The sequence below is a fragment of the Labrus mixtus genome, chromosome 8 (genome assembly GCF_963584025.1).
Source record: "Labrus mixtus chromosome 8, fLabMix1.1, whole genome shotgun sequence".
Classification (NCBI taxonomy): Eukaryota; Metazoa; Chordata; class Actinopteri; order Labriformes; family Labridae; genus Labrus; species Labrus mixtus.
In genome coordinates, this window is record NC_083619.1 from 12,893,498 (window position 1) to 12,921,040 (window position 27,543).

The window sequence follows — 27,543 nt, forward strand, 5'->3', positions numbered from 1 at the left end:
AGAGGGGCGGGGAGGGGGCGCAGCCGGAGCTCACATGCATTAACGACCACCGACAAACCGGGAAGCCTCCTCCGGTAGCATCGCAGCGATCACCGACGCACAGACATAACACACGGCCAGGGAAGATGGTCGCGGTGCAGACGTCCCCCAACTCGTCCCCGTTAGCTGAGTGGATCTGCTGCCTGGATAAAAGGTGCGTGACTAAAATACACACCAAGAAACTAATCCATGCCGTCCATCCACAAACACGCACATGCACAACGCTGTGACCGTGTTTCTCTCATTCACCTGCGTCAACGTGATGAATCGCAACCGGCGATCGCTGCGTGTGCAGTGTATGCAACAAAGGCATTAGACGCGCTGTTGTAGCCTGCCTATATTTTACTGTCATTTCTTTTCATTTATGTACCTCCCATTCAGTGATGTTAAACGGCTGTAGTTTGTGACAATATCCTACACCGTATTTGTTTGAAATAGGCTATTCCTGTTTCTGTGTGTGCTCGGTCAAAAAGGCGTTGGTGGCTTCGAGGGGATGTCTCTGCACCGCATTGGCTGTGAGGTGGCTATTAAGACGCACATGGTTTATGTCTGTCAGCTTAAATCAAATAAGCATATATTATTAAAATACTACCAAGGCAAGGCGTGTTTGCAAGTGGTTTCCTCGAAGTGGGGATTAAAGGCAGGACAATTCTTTGTTTTTTCATTGTTGTCACAGTGCTGCATGTGTGGCTGAAGGCTACATTTCTCGTTTGAATAACTGAGCCAATTTACAGTGTTTATCATCCACTCGTATCCTTTTTTTTTTTAAATCCAGGCGCTGCACTATGCCGACAACCTTTTTGTCCACGCTGTGGGCTATGTCTCCAGTAATGAGTGTGGTGCTGCAGGCATACTACTGTGCCAAAAAAAGCAAATCACACCTCAGAGTGCTTAGATAAATAAACATGAAATGGCAGTGTACATGTCTGTTGCTGTGTATATGATACGTGTAAAACGAACAATGCCATATACAGTAGAAGACAAGCATCCCAGAGCTCCAACACCCACACATACTGAACACACCTCACCATGACACATCCTCATGTTACCATTGGCAACCTGAAGCTACCATCTTGTCTTATCATTTTCACCTGTGATGAGAGTGGATGCATGATCTCAATACATTCCACTGTTGCACATGGAAGTGTAGGAAAGCAGTTTAGCTTTAGTTTTTGATTACTTTTCCAATTAGCCCATTTAGATATCTTCAACATGTTTTTTTGGGGGGGACTTACCCAAAGATATTTAATAAAAATGAAATAAAAGATAATGTAAATTATAATTAAAAAAGACAACATTCTCCCCAAAATAGTACCATTTAAACAATGAATAAAATTGAATTATGTCTCGGTTGATACGCCCATTTTAACAGAAGAAATAAAGATGTTTACAGCTATGTTATAGACAACGCTTTTGCTCTCTAAAGCTCATGTCTTGGTTGTGTAAAAGCTGTATGGGAGGGGAGACTTTTTTGTTATCTCAGCCATTTGAATCACATTGAGGAAAATAATTTTGTGTAATTATTCATATTTCGCCGTGTGGCTGATTTGACTGACAGGTGGGCACGTTACAGCTGTTTGCCAGGAGGCTACAGGCCTGCCTCAAATCCATCTCTTTGCCTGTTAGATTGACCAAAAGTCAGGTGGAGCACTTCCCGTATGGGGCCGTCATCATGGAGCGTCAAAGCGACTCTTAAGTAAACAATTGGTGATATCATTGAGACTATGTCCATGTTTTATACAAAGTATGCGTTAAGTGAAATAAAAATATTTTTGGGAGGGTCTTGATTCTATCAAAATCCAACAAAAGAGGGCACCTGTTGGCATTGGATTGAGGTTGAACACCTCATGTACAGAGGCTGTAGTTCTCGAGGCGGGGCAGCCCCGGTTCAACTCCAGCCCTCTGCACCTTTCCCGCATGACGTTTCCCACTCTCTGCTACTGATTTCCTGTTCTATCCACTGTCCTGTACTCTATAATAATCTCATGAAAAACAAAACAAAAATCCAACCAACAGCATGGTTCAGATGTAGCTGGGCGTCAGTGAGTGCAGTCTTGGTTGTAAAGATTAGACGGGACAGCATCTTAATGTGGAGCACTCAGAGCTCCTCAGCCATGCACCTCCTGATTCAATCAATATCGAGCAGAGTGTGTGCGTTTGGGAGCTTTCATCTACTGTAACTGTTGATGTGAGCAAATGGAGAAGTGTGAGAGGGCGAGGCAGGGGAGAGGCCGGAGAGGGAGGAGGGGGTGTAAGGAGGGACAGAGGTTAAGATACGACTGTCTGTGATATATCTTTCCAAAGACATTTACTGCCACTGGGTGTGAAGTATGAGAGATGAGCTCTGATTTGTTTTGTTTAGTGTTGCCCCCAGGCAGGTCCAGTCTTCCTACACACACACACACACACACACACACACACACAGCACCAGTCCACATGTCAGCAGAAGTTTAGATAACATATCTCGACCACTTTGAACTATTTTCAGAAATGTGGGTTCATCGACAATCATTCAGAGCTGGACGAGTCATTTAATGAGTAAACTGGTCAATGATAAATAGCAAACTATGCTGCCTCATTTCATGTTAAAATTCAGTGTCTTAACAGGATCTCAGGTTGTTAGTGGTGTTGATGGATCTATGTGTGCATGCTGTTGAAGAGTCTAACTGCTACATTAATCTGCCAGCCTGGGAAATCTGTTTGTGTTGATGCTCGCTGACATTTTGGATGGTTCAACCTACGATTTAGTTGTCTGGAAACAGAGAATTCTCCCAGATGGATGTTTCCTGTAACAATCTGCACAACCTTCTGGTGTCTCTTGATTTTCTCTTCAGTGTGTCTTTCCGGTCAGTTTGTAAATCCTGCTTATGAGTGTGTGTGTGTGTGTGCGAGTGTGCGTGTTGTGGTTGAAAGCTGAGATCTCTGCTGACATAGATAGTCCAGGAGGGAAGGGAAGGCTGAGGAAGGGAGAAGTCAAGGAAAGGAAAGGGCAAAAGGGAGGATGAAAGAAAAGTAAGGCAAGGTGAACAGCTCTCAGGTCACATCCATCTCGCACCAAACTGTGTTACAGATTCCCTCGGACAGACAGGGAGCGAGCAACGCACACGGGGACAAAAGGGAAGAAAAAACACGGCCTTAACTGGGGGATTATAACCGACAGATCTTAACAGTTTCCCTGTAGATAGATAGGTGAAGGTTGAGGCTGGTTGTACCCATCCAACCCTGCAGAGTTAACCTTCCTGCCTCTCCCTGTTGTTGCGTGTGGGAGTCCACCTGTCTAAACCATTAACCCAGCTTACACTGGGATGTGACGCTCTGTCTGAGCACTGAGGGCTAATACGTAGGCAGTGGGATGATGGGAGGATGAGTCAGAGGCAAAAAAAAAAGGAAGAAAAAGATGGAGAGAATGAAAGAAAAGACCTGTCTGTAATGGCCCCGAGCTCATGGCAGATGTTGAGGGACTGGAGGATGTGTTGTGCAATTCAGCCCTTTAGGCGAAGTCTGTGTTTATTTGGGAGAATATGGGTATTAAGTGCAAGCTAATAAAGCTCAGGGACACATGTATGTGTCTTTATATCTGTACATCCATGTTAGTAAAGGGGAGTTATCTCAGCCTATGAGCTTGCAAAGCAGAAATAAAGAGATAATAATGGGAGGGTAGTGCGTGCGGGTGTGTTAATGGTCAGGCGTGCTACTAATGGAGAGGAGGAAATGGGTAGCTGAAAAAAGGGGGATATTTGTTCTTTTCCATCCTGCCTATCATTGTCCCTTAAAGGGTGGGCTTGGGAGAGTAGACACATGGATGTGGATTAGAGGAAATGTGTAGTGGAGGAGGCAGACAAAGAGGAACGAGAGCTGGCAGTGAGGGAAGGGAAAGGAGCTGAAAGAGGAAAGGGGATAGACAGCCTCACGTCTGTGGGGGGAAAAGAGCATAAGCTATTCTGTGTGAACGCACGCACGCACGTGCAAGGGTGAGTCACTAACAAGGCAAAAGAAATGAATGAATTGGGATAACCGCAGTGTGTGACTGTGTGTTACTCCGATACATTTTTGGCTCGATAGTTTTTCACCACCGCACCACGGAACAGAATGTTTAAGCTCTTATATCAAACTTGTCTGCGTCTCACGCGTTTGTGCGCTGGCATGGATGTCCAACAATGGCACGCATCTGTGTGTGTGTGTGTGTGTGTGTGTGTGTGTGTGTGTGTGTGTGTGTGTGTGTGTGTGTATGTGTGTGTGTGTGTGTGTGCTCGGATTTAAGCGTATTAGAAATAGTAGCAGTATGAATGAGATTTTACATCAACACGCTGTGGGGAGTCTGAGCCGAGAGAAAAGTAACGCCTGCAGCACTCCACTGTTATCACTAAGAAACCAAGCTGAACAATGAAGCCGCACACGCACATGAACACTCAATGGAAAATGGCCTACAATACAATAATAGACACTACAATAATAGAGATGCCTTTTATGTTAAAAGACAATGCCGCAGATTTTTCCTTACTCAGTTTATTTACTGCTTGTTGCCAACCCCTTTCCAGAGCTTAATGTGGGATTTTAAAAGATTTCTAACCCTCAGAGAAAAAGTGCACTAGCTTTAAATCACTAGCTTACAAAAATCAATTATGCATTAAAATGTTGTGTTTATTTGCAGTTTATAGTCCAAAACTTGAGTTTTTTTTTTTTTTTGTGTGTGTGTGTGTGTGTGTGTGTGTGTGTGTGTGTGTGTGTGTGTGTGTGTGTGTGTGTGTGTGTGTGTGTGTGTGTGTGTGCGCGCGGCCAGGCCCTCAGAGCGGTCTGGAGAAGATGTGGACATAATTCTGACCAGACTGAGAGAGGTCAAAGCCTTCCAGAGGTTTCCACCTCCGCTCTTACTGCAGATCTGTGCCTGTGCCTTCTATGAGTGCCTGGAGAAAGGCATCACCCGTATGTACATGTACACACCGACACCAATACACATTTAAAGAATACAGTCTGGTAATGAAATGTTACTTATTTAATGAAAGACAGAGCATGCCTCTTACTCTGTGAGCCTCAGTTTAGCTCTTTTCTACTTGAGTTTCTCTTGTAAGCTTATTTGTATGTAACACTTTGAAGGATACAGATGTTACTTTTCAGTTCATTTTAATAAGCTTTCTTGGCATTTATTTAACAAAGATTATAATTCCAAAGCAGCAGGTGGTAATTTCTTCAATTTCCTAGACAAGGAACAACCTTACTGCATAATCAAATTTTTTTTTGTCTAGAAAATGTTTAAAAAAAAAGTGAAATGAAGATATCCCAGGGCCTTTAAATGGTTTAATTTGCACATTCACCAGATATTCACACCCACTTTTGACAGAGAAGCTGCAAACTGACATTTAAGAACCAGTGAATGCATGGAAACTTAGCTCAACAAATGACTCCCAAGATCATTTTCTTGATCATCTTATCCATATGTAAACCTTAATTACAACTTATCCAATGCTTCCTCTCTGTGAGCACACCAATATCAATATTTTCTTGGTAACTGCAAAGATTTTGGTAGGGTACAGCAGAATTATCATCAACATGTTTTAATGTATTTTATTGTCTGCAGTGTTTCGACAAGGGGACATAGGCACCAGCTGGTACGCTGTCCTGTCCGGCTCGCTGGATGTCAAAGTGTCAGAAACTGCAAATCACCAGGTAAACACAGCTTCAGGCTCAATTTATCTTACTCATCTTGCTTATAGTTTCACTTCTGCCGCTCCTCTGTGTCTGTTCTGGGTTTCCTGTATATAATTTGAACCACAAATGAATAATGAATTGAATCTTAAATCATGGGCACGGTGGGATTCATCCTTGTAATTTGTTTTTTTACGACTCACATTTCCCTGTTGTACTATTTTCATCCTAACCTTCCCTGTCAAGATCCAGGCTACTTGTAGAGTTGTTGTTAGAGAGCTGTGGTGTCTAACATGAGAACACAGAACATGACTTGTTCTAGTACATTAGCTCATCTCTCCCAGCTTAAATATGCCAGAGCAGAGATGCAACAGCACAGAAAACAAGTCCACTGGGAACTGCTTTCTGCAACTTTATACCCTTAATGCCAGAGAAATAGAGTTATACTGTACACATAGTTAGATAAAGGAGGCTAAAGACATGTGGGGAAAGAGAGAGAGAGAGAGGATTTTCTCCCAGTAAAAGAATGAGATACAAAGCCTCTTCATCGTGAAATGTCCTTTTCATGTATGTAGCCCTAAAGAGTCAGTGGTGGCCTAGTTTCTGTGGCTATATTTGAAATGTCATTTTGGAAAGCTGAAGAAAGGTTTCCATAGCACGCTGAATATCTGTCCAAATCAGTGGACAGTGTGGGTACATTTTTGTGCATGATGTGTGTGTTTCTTGCTTCCAGTCTGTCCAATTTTATCCAACACCAGAGATATTTTCCTACTGTAGACTCGGTTAACTAGTTCCTCATATATGAATGTATTTGCATTAATTACCATATATTATTCTGTCTGCTCTTCATGTCTGTCCACTATAAAGCAAACCTTTGGATAGATGTTTATTGCTTCTGCCTAGAGCTGCAAAGATGAGTTGATAATTAAATCCGTGGACTAACAGCAAATGCAATATAGTTTTTTTTAATTTTAAGAATCCAAATATTCTTTTGTTGAACCTTTAAAACTACAGAATAATTAATACATCTGTCCTGGTCTAGTTATTGTAGTAAAAAAAATAAAAAAGATGAAGTGATTTTGAATAAATATGGGTAGATGCAGCCCTGGTAGAGTCACTCTTTACAGTCAGTATTGAGCAACAAGCAGAACCAGTGTAACTTAGCATTACCCATTTGTGGTAGGGCTTATTTTAGCACAATTTATCATTTAAATTGAACATGTAGTAAATGTAATGCAGCAATTTAAACATGTACATTGTGTCTGTGCGCAGGATGCAGTCACTATCTGCACGCTGGGGATTGGGACAGCGTTCGGGGAGTCCATCCTGGACAACACACCACGCCATGCCACCATCGTCAGCCGAGAGACCAGCGAGCTGCTCCGAATCGAGCAGAGAGAGTTTAAGAGCCTGTGGGAGGTGAGAGATAAAGATAGAGTGTTCTTGTGCTGTGTGTGTAGCTGTGAGTGTGAGCTGGAAATTCATGATTCAGCTAAAAATGGGTTTTGGTTGTGTACCCAAAAGGTTACAACATCTTTGGTCAAGTTTCCCTATAGAAGTGGGGCTGCATTTTCAAAATCTCTTTCATTGTAATTGTGCAATAAACCACAAGAGGGCTGTCAACCATAATGGGGCTTTCTGCTTAATCAACGAGAGACCCATCAGGTGACACTCGACCTTAACCTGTAAAGGTATAAAGAAAGAGAGGGAGAGAGGGCGTATAATACGTTCCCAAATTCTCGTAAGTTGGAACTTGGGATGTTACGTAAAATGTCAATAAAAAACAGAATGTGATGTTTTACAGAACATTGAAACCCTATATTTGATGCCCATTTTTTAATTTCATGCCAGCGACACCTTTCAAAAAGCTGGGACGGAGGAAAGAAAAGACTGGAAAAGTTGTGAAATGCTTAAAAAACACCTGATGGAACAGTCAGTCAGGTTAACTGGCAATCGGTCAGTAACATGATTGGGTATAAAAAGATAATCCGATGAGAGGCGGACTCATTCTGAAGTGAAGATGGGGAGGGGGTTCTCTACTTTGTGAAAAACGGTTTAAGAATAATGTTTTGTAACAAAAACATGTAAAGAATCTAAGGACTTCTTCGTCACAGTACATAAAATCATTTAAAGAATGGGACGATCTGAAGACATCTCTGTACACAAAGGACATGGCAGAAAACAAATATTTGGTGGCTATTATGTTCGGGCTCTCAGTAGGCTCATCGCTGTACTCACAAATGCTAGCTGAAACCATGAAAAGAGGAGCCGGTTTAAATGGAGTTAACCAGATCCAGAAATGTAGCAACCTTTCTAGGCCTAGGGTCATTTAATATACCGTAGACTGAGGTAAAATGGAAAGACATCTCTACAAAATGGTGTATGCCCTATAAAGTGCACTATGTGAGTAGTGTGTTATTTCGGACACAGTCATTGCTTCTTATGCAAGATGACAGTATTTCGTTTACTTTGAATTCAGAGGACAAAAGATTTTGGTTTTCTTGCTTAAGATTGCTTCACTCACATAAACTCATTCTAGGCCATTACAGGGAGACTCCTGGTTTACAATTCAAAGCATGTCTACAGATCTGTGGGAGTAAGACTACATAAATGAAACACGCTGTATGGAGCATTCATAACCCTGGAGCGATCTGCATGTAATCAGTGTGCAATATCCTCAATTGATGTCCCTTGAGTTGACACTGGATGGGACTACAGACTACATGTTGTGTTATGTGTAACGTGGGCTCAAGCTTTTTAGAAGCAGGGTGAATGTGTGAAATCAGAAAAGATTCATCAGTCTTGATGCTTGGAAAATATAAATTGTGAGTCTGAAAAGGTTAAGGGACTGTAAAGTTAAATCAGTGTAAATGAAGTGTTGGCTTTTATGTCTGATAGCTAATGTGAAACATAACCTATCTCTTCTCTCAGTGTTGAAGTGTAATAACTGCTCTGATGAGGGACAGTGGTAAGATGTTGACCTAGATATTCAGTGTATGAAATATTGATTAAATCATGCAGCATTTTGCTCAATACTAAGGTTTTGTTTATAAAAATATGGGTCTCTAGTAGATGACCTTGTAAAAATTCATAACCGTTTTGTTACAAAATTAAAAATTGATATGACTTTGAGCACTGTTGCTGTCAAGGGTGTGGAAAATCAGGAAGTGGACCCAAGTGCAGAAACTAACAAAAATGATTTATTTAAAATAAAGACCAAAAGTCCACAACAAAAACTTACTATCAAAATCCAAGAAGAGAAAACAAGGAGACACTAGTAAACTGACAGCCGACATAGACTGACAACTAACATTCGACACATGACAAACAACAAACATGAGGAAGTGAGGGGCTGCTAAGGGTGAACCATAACAGTTGCTCTTGCCAACAAAGAGAGAAAACTAGTGTGCACACTTCCAGGCAAAATACATAGAGGTGCAGGAGAAGAAAAGTACTAACAGCAGAAAACAGAGAACGGTCCGCACACCAATGGCAATTTTATTTAAACAGGCCAACGTTTCGATCTACAAGATCTTCCTCAGGCCAACAAACCCTCCTTCTTCAGAAGATTTCTCTATAAAAATTCTCTTTTGGTAGCTTCTCTTCACCTAAAGTTAATACAGTTGTTCATTTGTAATTTATCAACTATTATCATTGCTGCAAGTCATAAAAGTAAAAAATACATGATAACAACCTGGTTTTGTTGAGGTGTGATGTTTCAATTTTTTTTTTTACATGGATACACATAAAAGCCAGATAAAACAATATGTGTTTATTGAAGCATGTGTGCCCTCCTATTATCAGGCTTGTTGTGTGTTTGTTTGTTGCCTAAGTGCACTCAGTCTCCCTCTCTGCCATCTATTTTTGGACCGTAGAAATAAAGCAGAAAACACAGCCCGAGGTTGTCCTGCTTTCAATCTTATTCAGCTCATAGTAAAAGGATCTTTGTGTTTCATGTTTTTGTGTGTGTGTGTGTGTGTGCGCATGGACTAATTCAACTGTGTGTGCATGTGTGTGGCAAAGACAAGAAAGCAATGGGATGAATGCAGTCATGTGTTTGATGAAAGGATGAAAGAAAAAAGTGCCGCTCCATAATTCTAACACCAAGTGAAAATGGGATAAATAAACAGGGGGGGAAATGTAAAAGTGTTTTTTGTGACGGCTGTTTGAAAATACAGTTTGTCAAACGGCGGATGCTTGGTATGGCATGTATTGTGAGCCTTTCTTTTTCTTCCCTTTTTTATTCATCCGTCCCTTTTACCTGCACTACATCTCTCTTGCCCACTTCCTCTCTCCTTTATGACCCGTGTTGTGTCTTTTGCCAGCCTCCTTCCTGTCCTCCCTCCCTCTCCATCCTCACCCTCACTCCTCACCCTGCTCTTTTCTTTCCCTCCTATGCTCCCTTTTTTCTCTCCCTCCCTCCCTTTTACTCCTCATCCACTGGAGTAGCTCAGTCGTACAGATCACCGTGGTAACCTGGGAGAGAAAGTGGTTTGGTTCTTGGCTGTGTTGCAGCGAGAGGGTGGGAGCTAGAGACTGAGGGAGACACTGGGGCAACTGTTTGAGAGAGAGAGAGAGAGAGAGAGAGAGAGAGAGAGAGAGAGAGAGAGAGAGAGGATGAGAGCAGCTTGTGTAGAGCAGGATGCTATCTGGTGGCTTGTGTGTGAGTTGTAAAGGAGCAGAGGGCAGCTCTCTGGGGTTTCAGTCCCTCCAGCTTTAGGCGGCTGAGTGTGTAACCTCAGGTGAGTCTGTCTCCTCAGCTACAACACTGTGTAGTGTCTGTGTGATGTGCATGTGGACTTGCTTGTGTGTTAATGTAATATTGCTTTATATTGACTTTTTCTGTGTTGAAAATGAATGATCCAGAATTGGTTTGTAGTGTTTGTCTTGGTTGGTTTTAGAGTAAAAAAAGACATCGTGGTGTTTATGTCTTTGGGTCAAACAGATTCTCTCTGTGTCTTTTTTTCCCCCTTGTCTTTAGTGTGTGTGTTTGTGTGTAAAGGTAACAACCTTGCAGAAGACCAATGGCACATGCAGGCTCATCATGACCTGCTCTGTGTATTTCAGTGCCTTTGCCATCGAAACATTTTATTGTTCTTAACATCTGTAAGAGCAGCATCTGTACACATTTAACAGCTCTGGCTTCTCTCATTAACCCTGATTTAAATGCTGCTTCTGTGTGCGTGTGAGTGTGTGTGTGTGTGTGAGAGAGAGAGAGAGAGAGAGAGAGAGAGAGAGAGAGAGAGAGAGAGAGAGAGAGAGAGAGAAAGAGAGTGTGTGTGTTATATAATGTTAGTTGTTCTGCATGTAAATGATCCTGGTTTTACAAAGGGCTTTGTTTTGAGGGGCGCTTGCGGTTTGTGTGTGTCAAACTGTGTTTATGTGTGTTAGAGAGGGACGAAAATAATGTAGTCGGATTGGACATTTAATCATTTAATAAATGAATTTGTCTCATTATGATTATATAGCATCATAGCAAAGGTGTTGTAGAGATCGACATGAATTGTGATGCATGTTTGTGTTTTGTGTTATAGAAGTATCGTCAGAGCTTGGCTGGACTGTTGGCCCCTCCTTATGGAGCAATGGAGAGTGGATCCAGCAATGACAGTGAGTAGAGACACAGACACACACACACACACACACACACACACACACACATAATAATAATAATAAATAATAAACATTGGTTACATGGGTAAGAACTGGACCGGATGTGTCTGGTTGTAAATAAAAAATGTTAATAGTCATGTAGCTTTGTGAAACTGTGGTAAGAAAATTGATATAAGATTAATTTGTTATAAAAAAAGTATTATAACTTGGAAAGAAAGATGAGCAATTTTATAGCAATCTTTTACTCTGATTTACTTACCAATATATTGCATATCTGTTTACTCCTGTTTTGTTCAAAATACAGTATATAACACTTGTTTTTCACCAGTTTTTTAAATCAATTTATCTTAAGCAGTAAAAAAAAAAAAACCTCCCTCTTATATCTAATCTAGACAATAAAACGTGTTTTGATATTTCTGAAGTTTCATGAAAAGTGTTCATTTCTTTTCCTCCCCAGGACTCACAGACAAAGACAACATGAACTCCGACTCTGCAAATAAAGCTCACAACAAGGTAAATGCACACTCCAGCACACTGCAGATAATGAAAAAAAAAAATTCCTGCATGGCAACTTGATCCCTTGAATAACCCTTGCCAACTCATTTCAAAGAGCTGTGCCCTTCCTCCAGCGTGAATGAACCAAACTCACAGCCAACACACTGTGGCCCATGCAGTCCCAGTTGTCTTTGATTCCTCTCTTTGCCTACTTTAGTCAGAATATCTGTTTGGAGAGGCCATGGAGAGTTCAGCAAAAGTAGTCATTATTGTCTCACTGGTAGAAAATAAAGTGCTTATTAAAAATCGAAATATTCTCAGTCCATCACAAAAAACTATATCCATTCAGTGTGTAGAAAAACGAGTAGGATTACAGTAAAGAGTAAAGTGATCAACAGAGCCATGACATAGTGCACTGCTGCATACTTTCATGTTTGTCAATGACTCAGAATGCCAGAATGGGTTTTGAAGGTGTGTGTACTTTGAGAAGAGACAGTGATGATTCACAGCTGTGGTCCTCTGTAGTTATGCTAATGCTAGCTAATACATGCACATAGAAAAAAGGTCCCATCTGCCCTATTAGCATGCCAACCTTTGTTTTATACAAATGCAGCTCTTTGTGTGTGTGTGTGTGTGTGTGTGTGTGTGTGTGTGTGTGTGTGTGTGTGTGTGTGTGTGTGTGTGTGTGTGTGTGTGTGTGTGTGTGTGTGTGTGCACGGGCACATCTGCTCCTTTCTTGTTTTTTCCTAAGGTGCAGGTGTCTCTCTCTGTCGGATGTATTTGTGGAGATGTTTGATACAGTTTTACAGCCATTATTACTGTACTGTATTTACCTTAATTTGCATTGAACTCATTTGTAATGTGTTATTCAAAATCAGAGGAATTAGTCAATTTGAATGGCCTAATGTATTACGTTTTTAAACCTGGGTTAGTTTACCTTGGCACTGAGATCTGTGTTAATATTGTAGTCAGTTTGCAGCGTAGATAATGCAATCTTGGCGCATGTTCAGGTTCAACTGATATGTTGTCATTGGCCTGTGCTTGTCTTCAAATTGAGTCCTCAGATTTGTTTTCTCTCTTAACTTTTATCAATGTAAACATCACAGCATGGAGTCAGGGCAACTACTGCAAGTGTTGACTGAAACTATCAGTCCACCAAGTGTACCTCTCTTTCCTGTGTTTTGCGTAGATTCCATCAGAGAAGCTTCAGAGAGCGGGGAAGGTTCTCCGCAACGCCATCCTGTCCAGAGCCCCACACATGATTCGCGACAGGAAGTACCACCTCAAGACATACAGGTAAGAGTACCTTTTGTTTGTTACACCGACTTTTTGTTTACTCAGAAAAAAGCACATGACAGATTTTTTAAAAAGTCTATTCATTTTATACCTGTTTGTTGTATTGCAGACAATGCTGTGTAGGCACAGAGCTGGTGGACTGGTTGGTGCTGCAGAGTGCATGTGTGCTCACACGCTCCCATGCTGTTGGGATGTGGCAGGTGCTACTTGAAGAAGGGGGGCTCAACCACGGTAAGTATAACTTTGGCTTCTTATTTTGCTTTCTAATCATAATGTGTGAGATCAACGTTTCCCCTCAATGCACACAAATCAAAAACAATAGTCAGTCCAAAATCCACACATAGAAATTAGCAAAATAAAACATTTTAGTTTCAATGGCCCTCACTTATCAAACGTACGTAGGCAGAAAAATGGGTGTACTGTCATTTCCACGCAAAGTTCGGCACTTATCAATTTGGACATGAGCGGAGGGTACGCTCAAATCCCACGTCAGGTCTCAGTTCGTGTACGCACGTTTTCAACTCAGTGTGGACTTGCGCTGCAGCGAATCTGTCTGTGTCGGAGAATAATTAGATCATACTATAACAGTGCTTGTTAAGACGGATAGATAGAGGTTCACAGATTTACTGTTAGATAACACATCTAAAATGTATTTTATATTACGCTCCACCTCTAACGATCTCTGTAGGCTACATTGCTTTTTAAATAATGTTGAGCAGCGCGAGCTGTCAGGTGATTTATTTAGTTGTGTGTTTTATTTGATTAATTTTTGTTTGTTTAATCGATTTACTTTAAAGATTAAAGATTAGAGAGGCCGCTTTCAGTAAATACATGTTAAACGTTCAGCGCACAGGAATATCACTGCAGAAAATACTGAGACAAATTAAAACAGAAAAACTAAAAACAGTTACTTTAAAAGGACAGACAAACTTCCAGAAGATACTAAATACAACTTTTAGCCTCTGAAATATGAAATATTTAAGAATACAGAACATTAACATTAGATCATAACTAATCGGTATGTCCGGAGATTAAAATAATCAATATGCTGATGTGCCACGTGCGTAATTGCGCACAGCAGAAGCACATAGGCCAGAGACTACATGTGACACAATAACGAATAAAGAAATCCCGGGGCTGTAAGACGGAGTCAGGAACTTCTTTTATGTAAGTGTTAAATTCTTATGTTTGGAAAGAAGGCTAATTGGATGAGAAGTGCACATTACACAGCGTTTGATCAAACACTTTATTCATGTGATGCAGGACGTTTCAGGTTTCTCTTCTCTTTTAAAGTCTCATTAATGGCGAGCTGCCAGTGCAGCCGACGTTATCCAACACAGATGCAGGTTCACCTGTTCCACTTGTGCCTGATATTGAGGCTGAACCGATGAAGGAAGCCACTCGCTCCACGATCTGGGATAATTTCAGGTGGGGTACGGCTGGCGTCCTCCGGTCTGGCAGCTGCTTCTTTTAAGACACAACACTAGGCTACATTGTAGCGATCGTATGGTCTGAGCAGGTTTTTTAAACTAAAAGTATTTAAAAAAATTTGATTATAGCCTATATTATGTACGTTACATATCACGAATGTTATATATTTTTTATGTTTAAAACCAACGCTGTTGAGATTTCCATGCAGGCGCATTTCTTCTGAGGCTCTTTAATCCTACATTTCAGACTGCCAAACAACACAATGTTATTCCTCTTTACTTTTCTCTGTTATGGTGTCACTCAGGTCATATCTCGTTTCTCTTCTTTGCCGTATTAAGTATCTCCATGCCGTAAACTCTGGGGGCGTGAATATATAGGGGCGTGGTATTTAAATGATGATCGTTTCCAGCCGCCACACTTATCAACACCCGGTCTTCGTACGCCGTGATCAGCCAGATACGCACGTTTCATAGGTCCCACGTGGACCCTGTCGTACGATGATTTCTACACCCAAATCTGCGCTGGTTTCTACACCAGATTGATAAGTGAGGGCCACTGTGTGTTGTTTAATGTATGAATAAGGATAAAGTGATAATCAGAATTTTAAGTTGTTTACAGACTCACAGTGTCTCTGTCTGGCTCTAAGCTTAACATCTACACTGTTTAATTGGCAGACTAGATACCAGCATGGAAATCTAATTAAAAGACTTGCAGCAGGAACATGAAATATAGATTATAGCTTGATCACACTTCAAAGAAAAATCTTGAATAAAAAATGATCGGAGTGAAGAAAATAACTGCTGAAAATCACCAGGCACATATATAATGAGTGTGTTATTATATTTTGTCTAGTTTTAACTTGGATGTGCTGTTCGTGTGTTCTTTAGTGGACCAGGAGCTGGGCTTCCAGGATAAGTACCTGTTCTACCGCTTTCTCGATGACGAGGAAGAGGACACACCGATGCCTAGTGAGGAGGAGAAGAGGGAAAGTGAAGAAGAGTTGCCAGAGACCATTCTCTTCCTCGCTCAGATTGGACCTGACGCATTGCTGCGCATGATCCTAAGGAAATCGTCAGTAACATAATACAAAACAACTAGAACTTACACTACCAACACAACTCACATAACATAATACCAGTTAATCATCTTATATATGACTTTCTTTATTTCAGTTATGTAGATGAGTTTGAATGTAATGCTCTGTACAATCATGATAAATAATATTTAAAAAATTATCTGTCGTGATCGCAGCACTTATTTACATTACTCATTTTAGTGCGGCTAAGAAATAAAGTGTGTGTATGTAGTCAGTTTATTCTGAATAACCTCTGTGCGTGTCTGCAGGCCCGGTCAGAGGACAGGGGATGACCTGGAGATCATCTATGATGAGCTGCTTCACATCAAAGCCTTAGCTCACCTCTCCAACACTGTGAGTCAGATGCTCCTCTCTTTTCTTAAAGGGACAGTTCAGGTTTCCAAAAATGCCAGTATTACATCAGAGCCAATTACTGCAGTCTTTTTGTTTTAAGACCAGAGGGAATAATGATACTCACTGTCAGCATCTCTCTTATCAGCATGATAGTACACAGTTTTACACAAACAGGCCTTTTTGCTAGCAAGTACACACCATCAGAATCAGGTGTAATCTAATCATGTAGAATAAATTGTATAGCCATTTTCACATATGCACTCCTGGAAATATCTAGACAATTTCAGGAGAAATGTTCCTGAAGTTCCCCTGACCTAGCTGTTCATATATGCTCCTCACAGCAGGATATAATCCCTGTTGGACGGGAAGGAGGGTGAGGGTCTTCTGAGGCAAGACTTCACGTAAAAAGAGCAACAGAGTCCGCGATACAACGCTATAATTCAAACATTTGCCTTTATATCAGTGTTATGTGTTGTTCAACTGAACAACAATATCAACAAAAGTGCAGAGAAGAACGCAGTGCTTAACAGAAAACTTAAAGCAGCAGTTTAGTGACGTGCACAGACATCATAGCGGTCGCATGCATACATACTATGCACCCTGCAATGTTCACAGGATATAAATGACCACACTCTCCTACTCACTTGAAGTGAATTATCTGAATAATATCTTGCTGCGTTCTCACATCAGCACACTCGGACTTACTGCAGAAAAAATACTAGGGGGCTGTCTCAGTCTGGGGGGAAAATTTGGCCGTATGCGTTGACACATGAGTTTTTCAGGAGTTTTCTTCAAGTGTGAAATCGCTCTGGGAGATTCAATCTTTTATTTATAGTTATATTAATAATAATGTAATTATTATAAATGAAAAGGTACACAAATCATATTCCAGGAGATGAAAAGGGTTCTAGATGTTTTATCATTAATATTAAAGTTATCTCCATTATTATTTGGCCATAATGATTCTAAATAGACATTTCATTAACCTCTTTGCATGTGCTGTTGTTATGGACTGTAAAAACTCCCAAGTCACTTTGGATATTCCTTAAAAACAAACCTATGCTTTTTTACTGTCCTCTTACTGCAGCATTGCAGCTAAAGCCAGTATGACTTAGAAAAGTCTTCTGTTTTTTTAGGTGAAGAGGGAGCTGGCAAGTGTTGTGATCTTTGAGTCCCATGCAAAAGCTGGAACAGTGTGTAAGTTTTTCAATTTGTCTTTTTTTTGTTCTAGAATGCTTTTTTTTTTAATCGTGTACAAAGTATGTAACTGTAGGATGTTGAAGTCTTATGTTACCCCAAATCACCACAAACTCTCAAGGATGTTAAAACCTTAGCTAGCTGTGGTACAACACTTTTTCACATTATTGCCACTCGGCATTTAACTTTAAGAGGGGTTTCGGTTGACCTAGTGGTAAGGCCTGGGTGTTGATGTATTCAGAGGAAGTGTAGGTCACATCATGTCTGTGTGTTGACATCGGAGATGAACTGTCACATATCATTTCATTGCCCTACCCCTGTGCTGCTTCTTGTGTCCAGAATGTGTGCTACTCTTTCATGTAATGGTAATATGTGTTTTTCCTGGTTATCTTCCAGTGTTCAACCAAGGAGAGGAGGGGACATCATGGTACATCATTCAGAAGGGTTCAGTCAATGTGGTTATCTATGGCAAAGTGAGTTTGCTTAAATGTATTCATCCACCTGGATGCTTAGGTGTCTCTCTTTGACACATACGGATTTATCTTTGAATGTATGATGGATTGAAATGTGAAGCTGTTTATGTTAGACCAACAGTTTTCTCCCTGTGGGGCTGGGAAACACCAGCAGAGGAGTTGAGCAAACAGTGCTCAGCTCACTGTGACTCATCACTATGATTTAAAGGCTTAGGGGATTGACGGCATGCACAATTTTCACACTGATTTCACAATGATTTACAATCATTGTACAGGCAGAGATACTCTACATTCCCATGTGTGTGCATAAACATTGATCACACATGTACATAAACACATGCACTCATCAAACACACACACACACACACACACACACAGATAGACAAGTACAGATGAGTCATCCCAGTCCCCAGGCTCCTGAATTTTCTGATATCTCTTCAGAGCTTAAGATGAGTAATAAATTGTCCTTGTGTCTGAGCTTGTTTGGTGTTTGGAGGGTATTTATTTATGTGCGCCCTTGCATGCGTGTCTTAGGGTGTGGTGTGTACGCTCCACGAGGGTGATGACTTTGGAAAGTTGGCCCTGGTTACAGATTCACCTCGAGCCGCCTCCATCGTCCTGAGGGAGGACAACTGCCACTTCCTGCGTGTCGATAAGGAAGACTTCAACAGGATACTCAGGGTGGGCAGGGGAGATGTGCATTTAACCTGTGATTTGATACAAGAGAAGTCGTATCAAATCATCACCTTGGTCTATACTTAAACAAATACTATTACAAGCGATGAATGTTGACAAAGTCACTGCTATATCTGCATTTCAGTCACTTCATTTCACTGAACTCTTTCATGAATTTATTTGGCTCTCTGAAGCTCTAAACACCAAGTCTTACCTTTACCATGATGTATGCCTCCCCCCTCTGGCGGAGAAGCTACATTACATTTAAAATGACACATTTTTGCATCCAACATGGAGCGATACATCTTCTTTTTTTTTTTTATTAATGCATCGTGTTGTTTTTTTATAGGACGTGGAAGCCAACACTGTGCGCTTGAAAGAGCATGAACAAGCTGTGCTGGTGTTAGAAAAAAGTCCTCGTGCCTCCACCCTGGGAAGCATTAAGTATGTGTGAAGTGTCTAGCCCACACACTTACAAGTGAACAGTAGAATATAAATCTCATTTGACTGTCTCATAAAACGGGGCTTGTGTTTTCTCAATGAAATTCTTCTTGCCTCTTGCAGGTACACTGTTATTTCAGGAACGCCAGAGAAGATTCTCGAGCATTTCCTTGAGACCATGAGGATGGACATACATCACAGTGAACCAGGTAGCCTTAAAGACCCCAAAAAAGAAACTTCATGTAGAATTAATTATCTATATGGTTAAGATAGATCAATGGATGATAAAGGAAACACGGGTATATAGAGAGCAAGGCAAGATAATTTGATTTAATAATTAATGGAAATTTGAATGACCTTTGGTGCTAATGAGTTTCTCCCCTGTTGCTGTCTGTTTCCTCCTCACCTGGCAGACCCAGCGGTGGATGATTTCGTCCTCATGCACTGTGTCTTCATTCCAAACAGCCAGCTGTGCCCTCTCCTAATGGCACAATATCCTTTTCTGACTCTATGTGCTTGTTTTAATAATACTTGCTGTCTGTGATACCCTCTTGTAAAGTTAGCTGACTTCAATGTTTGTCACTCTAGCCAGTGTGTTATGTTGACAGGCCCACTCTGTTTGTGTGTATTACTATTACAGTGGTACTGACAGCATCTCAGATTTTGCTGTTAACTGGTCAGTGTGGTGAAAGTGCTGAAGCAGCAGTTGACTGTCCAGCACTAATGAACTGAGCACCCCCCTCCCTTCACACCTCCGTCACAAGTTGTAATCCTAGTTGAGAAGGTTTTGGGTCTTGGTCATTAAAATGCAAATGTTTATCTACACACTTGCACTTCACTATGGCTGCACTGCTGATATCCCCTCATTTGGTTCCTAGAATCCAGACCACTACCCATACTGACATATATTCACTTGACAAAATTAACAAATGGCACTTCACAAATGACAATCAATTTGTAACTCTGACACCTAGTGTTTCCAATTGGTACTGCAGTCTAAATTCAAAACACTGGGGAGAGCTGACTCACCCCGCCCCCTCCTCCCTGGAACCGATGTGCTCGCGGGTTGCCACGTTGCAGACACGGAAGCTTCAGTGTTGAGTCCTCAGGAAGTCTGCCGACCATTGAAGCCAATGTTACATGGAGGCCGAACCTGGTATTGCAAGGCCACGTGATGCCACTGGGCCGAGAAAGACTTTCTTATAAGCTTATTTGGAGAGATAAAGTGGATAACTTTTTTGGGGTGCATTCACTTCCCGAAACGAAAACACTGAAATAACCCATTTTGAAATCATTAGTTCCTAAAATGTGTAAAATGAGTTTAAGGCTGAATTCAGAGATATTTTTGTAGACATAAAGAATGCAGATTAGAGCCACTGAACTGCGACTCTAAGTGCACATGCTCAGTAATGTGAAAGATCTGGGCACTATTAAAGCAGAGGCTTTTTAGGTCAGGTAGAATCAGTTATATCTGAAGCACTTTGCTTGCTTACTTCCACCGCTGTAACACCTGTTGGTTTGCCATGTAACTGATCTCATGTCTGGCAAACCGAGTGTGTCCAAGACCGCTATGTGGGAGTACCCTAAAACCGGTAAACTTAATTTAGAAGGACTTATACTGGCTGCTGCAATGTTGTCAGAGAAGCCAGCACTTCAACATAGAAGGTTTCCTTACTGTTTTCCTTACTGTGATGATGAAGTAAGGTTATTTTATGATTCAATTCAGTAGATATCTTACATGTTGCTCCTTCACATCACATTTTTACTATATGTCAGCTCCTTAATCCTTTACTGCACCCTGGTGAGTTATTTCAGTCATTAGAGCACGTAAGTGTGGGAGACTATAACCTCATTGAGGCATCACCCTAACCAGGATTATGACACCAGTTGCCCCTGACTACCAGTGTGTACTGGTGGCTAATCAATGCCCTTTATTTTAAAACCCTGATGCTCCAAAGCTGGCTATTGGATGCTTCTAAGGTTGCCACACTTTCAAGGTAAATATCTAGATTCTGACACCAGCCCCTAGTTTTCAGAATGATCAGACTCACTTCAGACAAAAATCCCACAAAGATTCTGCCCTTAACTGGGCTAAATGAATTTCCAAAAGCGTGATCTTGTCACTTGAAAAGTACAGCAGATGAGCTCCAAGCCATTACAAAGCAAAGTTGGTTAAGATCAATCGACTTTGAAGGATGAGTATTTCCACATCCACTGAGCTCTCCGTCAAAGGCAGTACATGGGCTTCACTTTCAAACTTTAAGACCTACCAGTTAAAAGTTCTTCTGGCCTTCCCCTAGTCCTGCAGGTCCTCCCAAGGTTCTTGCAGGCAGCACCAGCCTAGGTACAAGTGTGCAAGTCCTTCCATATTAAGATGGCTGACTGATCTGTGCTCCAACACAAGGAGGAGTAAGATACTATAGCCTTTCTCTGACAACTGCTTTAATCTTTAACCTCATGTGCACCTACCATGCTGCTGCCCCGCCTGGCTCTGAACAGGAGAGGTTGGAGTATGCAATCAACAGTAAGAGAAGAGTCCTCATAATAGCCCTGCGCTGGGCCAACACACACACATACATGCTTCAGGAGGAGCCTGCTGCCATCTCTTTTCTTGAGGTGAGCAAAAGCCAACTTAACTCACGACAGAAACAATGCAGAGTATAGACATGGTATAAGTGTGTTTTTTTTTTATCTCAATTAATTTAGGAGTTGTACGGAAGTGTATCAAATGATTCTCGGATTTTGAGAGCTTTGAAAGACCTGGTTCCCGACTTGGAGAAAGTCGTTAAATTACAGTACGTTCACTGGCGCCAGAACATCACTCTTTCACTGTGAGGCTTTTTATGGCAGCCATATTTATTGAACACCATTTTGCTTTTTGTTTGCAGATCGGAGGAAGCCAAAGCCACAAAAAAGGTACATCTAGACTTCCTTTATAACAAAACTTCACAGTGCAGTTTACACGTTACAGTGATATGAAACTGCACCTCTTCTTGTGTAATTCAACAGAAAACCCTCATACGACAGTTCAGCAACGGGGAGGAAAGACTGCAGAAGAAGCAGCCCATTAGGAATCAAGATGACAGTAAGTCATAGTGTGCGTGTGTGTATGTTTGTTTTTGTACTTTGCTAGGGGTGTGCCCTGAGGAGAAAGATATTTTAACAACTGTTTGCAAGATTACATTTTAAAATGAAATGACGTCCTGCGAGATTAATCGTATAATTAAGCAATCCCTGACCCTTTCATTAGTACAAAAGTCAGACCAAAAATGTATTTGTATCTGTGTGTGTGTGTGTGTGTGTGTGTATCCAGTCCTACTGAAGGTGTACTGCAGCGATCACACATACTCTACGATCCGGGTTTCCGTGGCAGCGACGGGAAAAGAAGTCATCAGTGCCGTTGCCGACAAACTTGGCACCACTGATGAGCTCTTGTTGGTTCACCTCAGCTCTGCTTCTGGTGAGTACAAAGAACGATAGAAACCTGAAGGAGCAGTTCACCAGAACAGTCCCTATGTACAGATTTTCAGTATTTTGACATAGACAATGCGCACTGTCTAAGTCAAGGTCCATAATAGTGTCACTGTTGTCCAAATGTGTGAGGATTCATCTCGTTGATGATGTAAACATGACTTTCCCCATTTTCGCTCCAGAAAAACTAATCCTGAAGCCTAACGATGCGTCTGTGTTTTCTACTCTGAGCATCAACGGGCGATTGTTTGCCTGTCCCAGAGACCAGCTCAACAATATAGTAAGAGATGAAGGTTTCCCCTGTTTAGTTTTTTAATTCATCATTGTCTCAATAACAATGGATTATTGTTACATTAGATTTTTTTGAAAGAAGTGTGTTTGTGTGATTCCACCTATGTGCCTCAGGCTCCTCTTCCAGACCAGGATGGTCCCACTGCAGGCTCCATGTCAACTTTTGAGCTGATGAGCTCTAAGGACCTTGCATACCAAATGACTATGTTTGACTGGGAGCTCTTCAGCTGTGTGCACGAGGTATCACGCATGCAAACACGAAGAACCAGCTCAGGCTCGTGGTTCAACACTGCTCTTTACACTCATAGTGTTGCGGAAAATCGAATTTGAAATTAATTCTGCATCGAAAAACCTGCTCCCCCCTAACGTCTCCTCCCTCTTCTCGCCAGCATGAGCTGCTCTACCACACGTTCGGCCGACAGAGCTTCAGGAGGACCACGGCCAACCTGGATCTGTTTCTGCGGAGATTCAACCAGGTCCAGCTGTGGGTGGTCACTGAGGTCTGCCTGTGCGGACAGCTCAGCAAGCGAGTCCAGCTGCTTAAGAAGTTCATCAAGATAGCTGCACAGTGAGCAAGACATGTCACACATTTAATATGCAGACTTGTTTGAGAAAGATTCTCTTGGTCTTTTCTGCTTTCACTGCATTTTCTGTATGTCTCGCTTTCTTGTATTTACCTGTAGCTGTCGGGAGTTTAAGAACATGAATTCATTCTTTGCCATCATTATGGGGATGAGCAACCCTGCTGTGAGCAGACTGAGCCAGACGTGGGAGGTAAACTTTGTCTTTTGACTGTCTGATACATGACCAGATCTTCAGTTTCCTTAAATTCTGCAGTAAAAATGTTTTTTCCTCACAGAAACTCCCCACCAAGTTCAAGAAGTTCTATGCCGAGTTTGAAAGTATGATGGTGAGTTGCATGAAAATTTGTATACCTCATTGTATTTGAGGCATAGATATACTCAAAGGAAAATCTAAACATTGTAAAAATGTTTTGTATTGGTTTTTACTGCATTCCAAATATCTAAGGAATTTAAATTGTTTATGTATTTTATAACAGGACCCATCAAGAAACCACCGCTCTTATCGACTCACAGTCACAAAACTGGAACCGCCCATTATTCCCTTCATGCCCCTCCTTCTTAAAGGTACGACATGTGTCTCTAGCATGATTACCCCATCACAGAACTATACTCTGGGCAATCTTAAAATCCTTTGGCTATCATCTTACGACAATACAGTATATGCTCTGGGACAAAGGGCAACAGGCTTCTGGTGTAGCAAGAGGTTAGCGATAAAGAACTTCAGACCAAGACCTCTTTTAAAGTGCTTTGCCTTCATTTACAGCCAAACAATTACATTAAGTAGTGAGAATGGAGTTTGTTTTAAAAGACAATATCTAAGTGCAAATTGTAAGCTGCACTATTGCAGTTTATATGCAGACGTCTGTTTAAAATCGATGGATTCTGGATGATTGCTTTTTGCCTCTTTTGCAGACTTTTTCTTGTATCAGATCAAATCCACCTGATTTATAAAGCACACTTTTAAAAGTTCTGTACAGTAAAGTAAATGAGCAAAAATAAAAACACACAAAAAAAAATATTAATAGAAAACTCCTTTAAAAGCACATACGGACTCTGTAAAATAACACATAAAAAACATGAATAAATGTAATGCTGAAACCCTAGTGGGCTGTACTCTTAGGACTACAAATGAAAATCAGAACACTTCCATCCCTGCACCTACATAATCAGTAGATAGAGATCATACTCTTGGAGAAATGTGGCTGTTTTCAAATGTAAATGTTTGTTTCCACAGATATGACATTTACACATGAGGGCAACAAGACCCTGATTGACAATATGGTCAATTTTGAGAAAATGGTGAGTATCTATTCAAATTGAAAGGGAAAGTATTCATTATAGGGATGTGTTTTATGAATTACCCTGTTGTTCGCTCAAGTTTAACACAAAGAGTTACTTCTCCTTATCTTTTACAGCGTATTATAGCCAACACAATTCGGCAAGTGAGGCACTGTAGAAGCCAACCATTCAGTAAGTCTTCTCATTGCACATCGGCACATTTTGATCACACGGCTGTAAATGCATCTTTTAACCACATTTGTCTTTTCTACGACCACATTAGATCCGGACATATGCCAGCCTAACAAAAACCAAGCAGATGTCAGGGGTTACGTTAGGAAGCTGTGCGTGATCGACAACCAGAGGGCGCTGACTCAGCTCTCTTACAGGCTGGAGCCTCGACGGACATGAGCACCAGATCTTCCACCACCATCGCCTTTTCTGTAACGTTAGCATAAAAAAAACACACACATTACCTGGATTTAATAACTAACACGGCTGGTTGTAAAGTAGCAAATCACAACTGTCAATGACTCTAGTACTATCATGGACCATTACGGATCAAGGACTTGTACTGTGCCATTAAAAGCCTCTTCCTCCCGGACGGAAAGTGTTCAGCTGCTCTCTTGTCGCTGTGTCTCAGCCCCCCCCCCCCCAGACTTAGGGCTGTAACTGTACTAGTTGTTACTGTTTGGGACATGTTAGATAGAACTGTAGTGTATAGAACTTGAATCAATATCCTGCATGACTGAACTTCATAAGCTCCGTGTTCTATACAGTGGATTTCTATCAGAGTGTCCTGTTATGTTGTGCCACCTGAGATGAGCCCTAGTTTACAAAACATTACTGTACCTGCCTGTAAATCAAACTGTACTCTCCTGATGGTCTTAATCATAGAGGTGGGAAAAAACACATAAACCATAGTAGCCTAGACTCTTCATAACTTCTTTGGAATATGCAGATTAATATGAAATCAGAAAATACTTATCCACTTTATAATCTACATGATTGTATCCAAAACTGAAAAACATCTTTAAGATTGGATGTCTCAGCTAAATGTCAGTGTCCTTTAATATGAAGACACTTCAAAACTACTACAACAGGAGTATTAGTTAAATTGAAGTCCTAATGGTATTGCAAAAAGTGTTAAGAAATGTGTCGCTGCAGGATTGCGTTTTTACATTGGAGTGCAACTCTTAAAGAATAAGTCTAGTTGATAATGGTTCTTAGTATGATCTGCTCTGAGGTCAGTTTTGTTATCAAATTGTACTCCTTTCATTGCAAGCACTGATCTAGGATGTGGGGTCTTAAAGCAAACTTCTACTCTGAGGGGAAATCTTCTTGTCTCTATCAGTGGTGATCAGTCCGTGTGATTTTATTTTTATATCCGTGCGTGTAGATTTTTGAGTGTGGTCTTGACAAGTGTCATTGAATTTCATTTGATCTCAGGAGCTGTTAATGTGACTGTGTGTGGAGAACCGCTGTGAGGCTGGCTTTTCCTTAGAGCAGCCTGTAACTGTACTGTATGTGTGGTCTGCCTTGTAAATAAAAGAAGATAATTTATCAGTGCTAACGCTTTGAGGTCATTCTTCAAAACTTTCTTTGATTTCCAGCAGGTACATTAGCATGTGTGACTTCTCTGAAACATCAGTCTCCAACATAAACACAGTAAAGACTGTTCACTACCTTAAGGAGCTTTTAACTAAATCCAAAGTACTCTGCTTGTTGAAACAGCTGTAAAATATCCTCTGTGGCTCTGGAGGCAGCTGTTTGTAGTCTGAGAATATTCCTTTACGCTTCACACGTATGAAGTTTGAAAACTGTGGGTATTTACCTGGCAGTGAGGGTCTGCTGAAAGATCCATCTGAGCAACAGTACCACAAGGAAGTGTAGGAGTATCCCACATTTTTAAATATTGACCTCTAGGAACCAATGATCTGCAAACCTTTTCTTTACTATCGAGTTATACCAATTTAGTTTTCATAAGTCACTTTTAAGTTCCTTAAACAAAACTAACGTTTGGGACTTCTTTTCCAAATATTTTCGCTCTCATTCTGGCAACTATTCACAACATCATAAATGTGAAGTATGGAAGACATTTTCCTTTGAATTAAATATATTTGATTGCAATATGAGAAGTAGAAACAGAAAAATACATCTACACAAGAGTTAGTGCTGTATTTCACTAGATTTGAGTGAAAATACTGATTTCAGTGCTCCCTTGATGATCTCGGTATATTTAGGGACATTTTTCAATCTTATCATGGGCTCACTGGGGACCAAACTGTCACATTAAAAAAAAAAATGTGTCCTGGACTTTCATGGTTCTCATAAGATAAAGTTATTTTTTTAAATAAAATATAAGGTGTCCTTATCTATCATATCCCTGAAGCAAAAATGTTCCACTTGTAAACACGACTTTTGTGACTGGCTGTTTGTTGAGCCCATCTCTTCTCTCCAGAGGAAGAATCCCACTGAGTTAGTAAACTCTATGACCTATTTTTTTTTTAGCGCCATTGGCGCCACACACTAGTGTCGGCTGTTGTACTATGGGCTGAATGAGTCACTGCTGCTTCTAGCAGCCACTACAGACCAACAGCCTTGCCTTTCAGTCATGTTTTATTTATCTCACGAATCACTATTAGGGTTCCTCTTGTACTCAATCACTGTCCACAACTGAGAAGTGTCCTAACTTTCTGGAGCTGATCTCACATGTCCCTACTCATTGATGTCAGCACAGATAACTGGCTTGATGATGTCACATGGTAGGCCTTATTCCTGCCAGGCTGAGTAACACACTGTCACAGTCTGGCTCCTCTCATGTGTGTTTGTATATGTATAGATGTAGAGTGCATCTGTGGAAGTCACCCTTGTTTCTGGTTGATTTATTATGTCAGACATGCCATAGGCCAGAGCTGTATATCCCTGTGTGTGTGTGTGTGTTTGTGTGTGTGTGTGTGTGTGTGTGTGTGTGTGTGTGTGTGTGTGTGTGTGTGTGCTTGTGTGTGTAGTGCATGTAGAGCTTTATATAGCCACCGTTATCCAGGAAGAAGGAATGCCCTGCATGCCAGTGACCATATTTGAACAGTGTGTCTGCACACACTGACATTAAATCGTAACTAACACACCACACCACACTACAACACTCAACTCCCCTTCATCTTCACCTTGTGTGTATGTGTGTGTGTGT

General features: G+C 41.1%; 1 protein-coding gene across 2 annotated transcripts; it reads left to right on the top strand.

Moving 5' to 3' along the window:
* Nucleotides 1-25,922, top strand: LOC132978993 (rap guanine nucleotide exchange factor 4-like). Of its 2 annotated transcripts, XM_061044416.1 has the most exons (30): nt 1-193; nt 4,820-4,962; nt 5,615-5,703; nt 6,955-7,101; nt 11,217-11,289; nt 11,750-11,805; nt 12,977-13,083; nt 13,193-13,314; nt 15,402-15,585; nt 15,859-15,943; nt 17,080-17,140; nt 17,537-17,613; nt 18,148-18,294; nt 18,638-18,732; nt 18,853-18,938; nt 19,143-19,221; nt 21,195-21,345; nt 21,436-21,524; nt 21,618-21,645; nt 21,739-21,814; nt 22,043-22,189; nt 22,383-22,480; nt 22,606-22,731; nt 22,881-23,059; nt 23,175-23,265; nt 23,351-23,401; nt 23,552-23,639; nt 24,310-24,374; nt 24,491-24,545; nt 24,637-25,922. In XM_061044416.1, exons 1-30 carry the CDS (start codon nt 126-128, stop codon nt 24,762-24,764), a joined length of 2,991 nt encoding a protein of 996 aa, XP_060900399.1. In that variant the 5' UTR covers nt 1-125; the 3' UTR covers nt 24,765-25,922. The 2 variants fall into 2 exon arrangements, with proteins under 2 accessions (XP_060900399.1, XP_060900400.1); XM_061044417.1 differs by lacking the exons at nt 1-193; nt 4,820-4,962; nt 5,615-5,703; nt 6,955-7,101 and adding an exon at nt 9,674-10,424.
* The last annotated feature ends 1,621 nt before the right edge of the window (nt 25,923-27,543 follow it).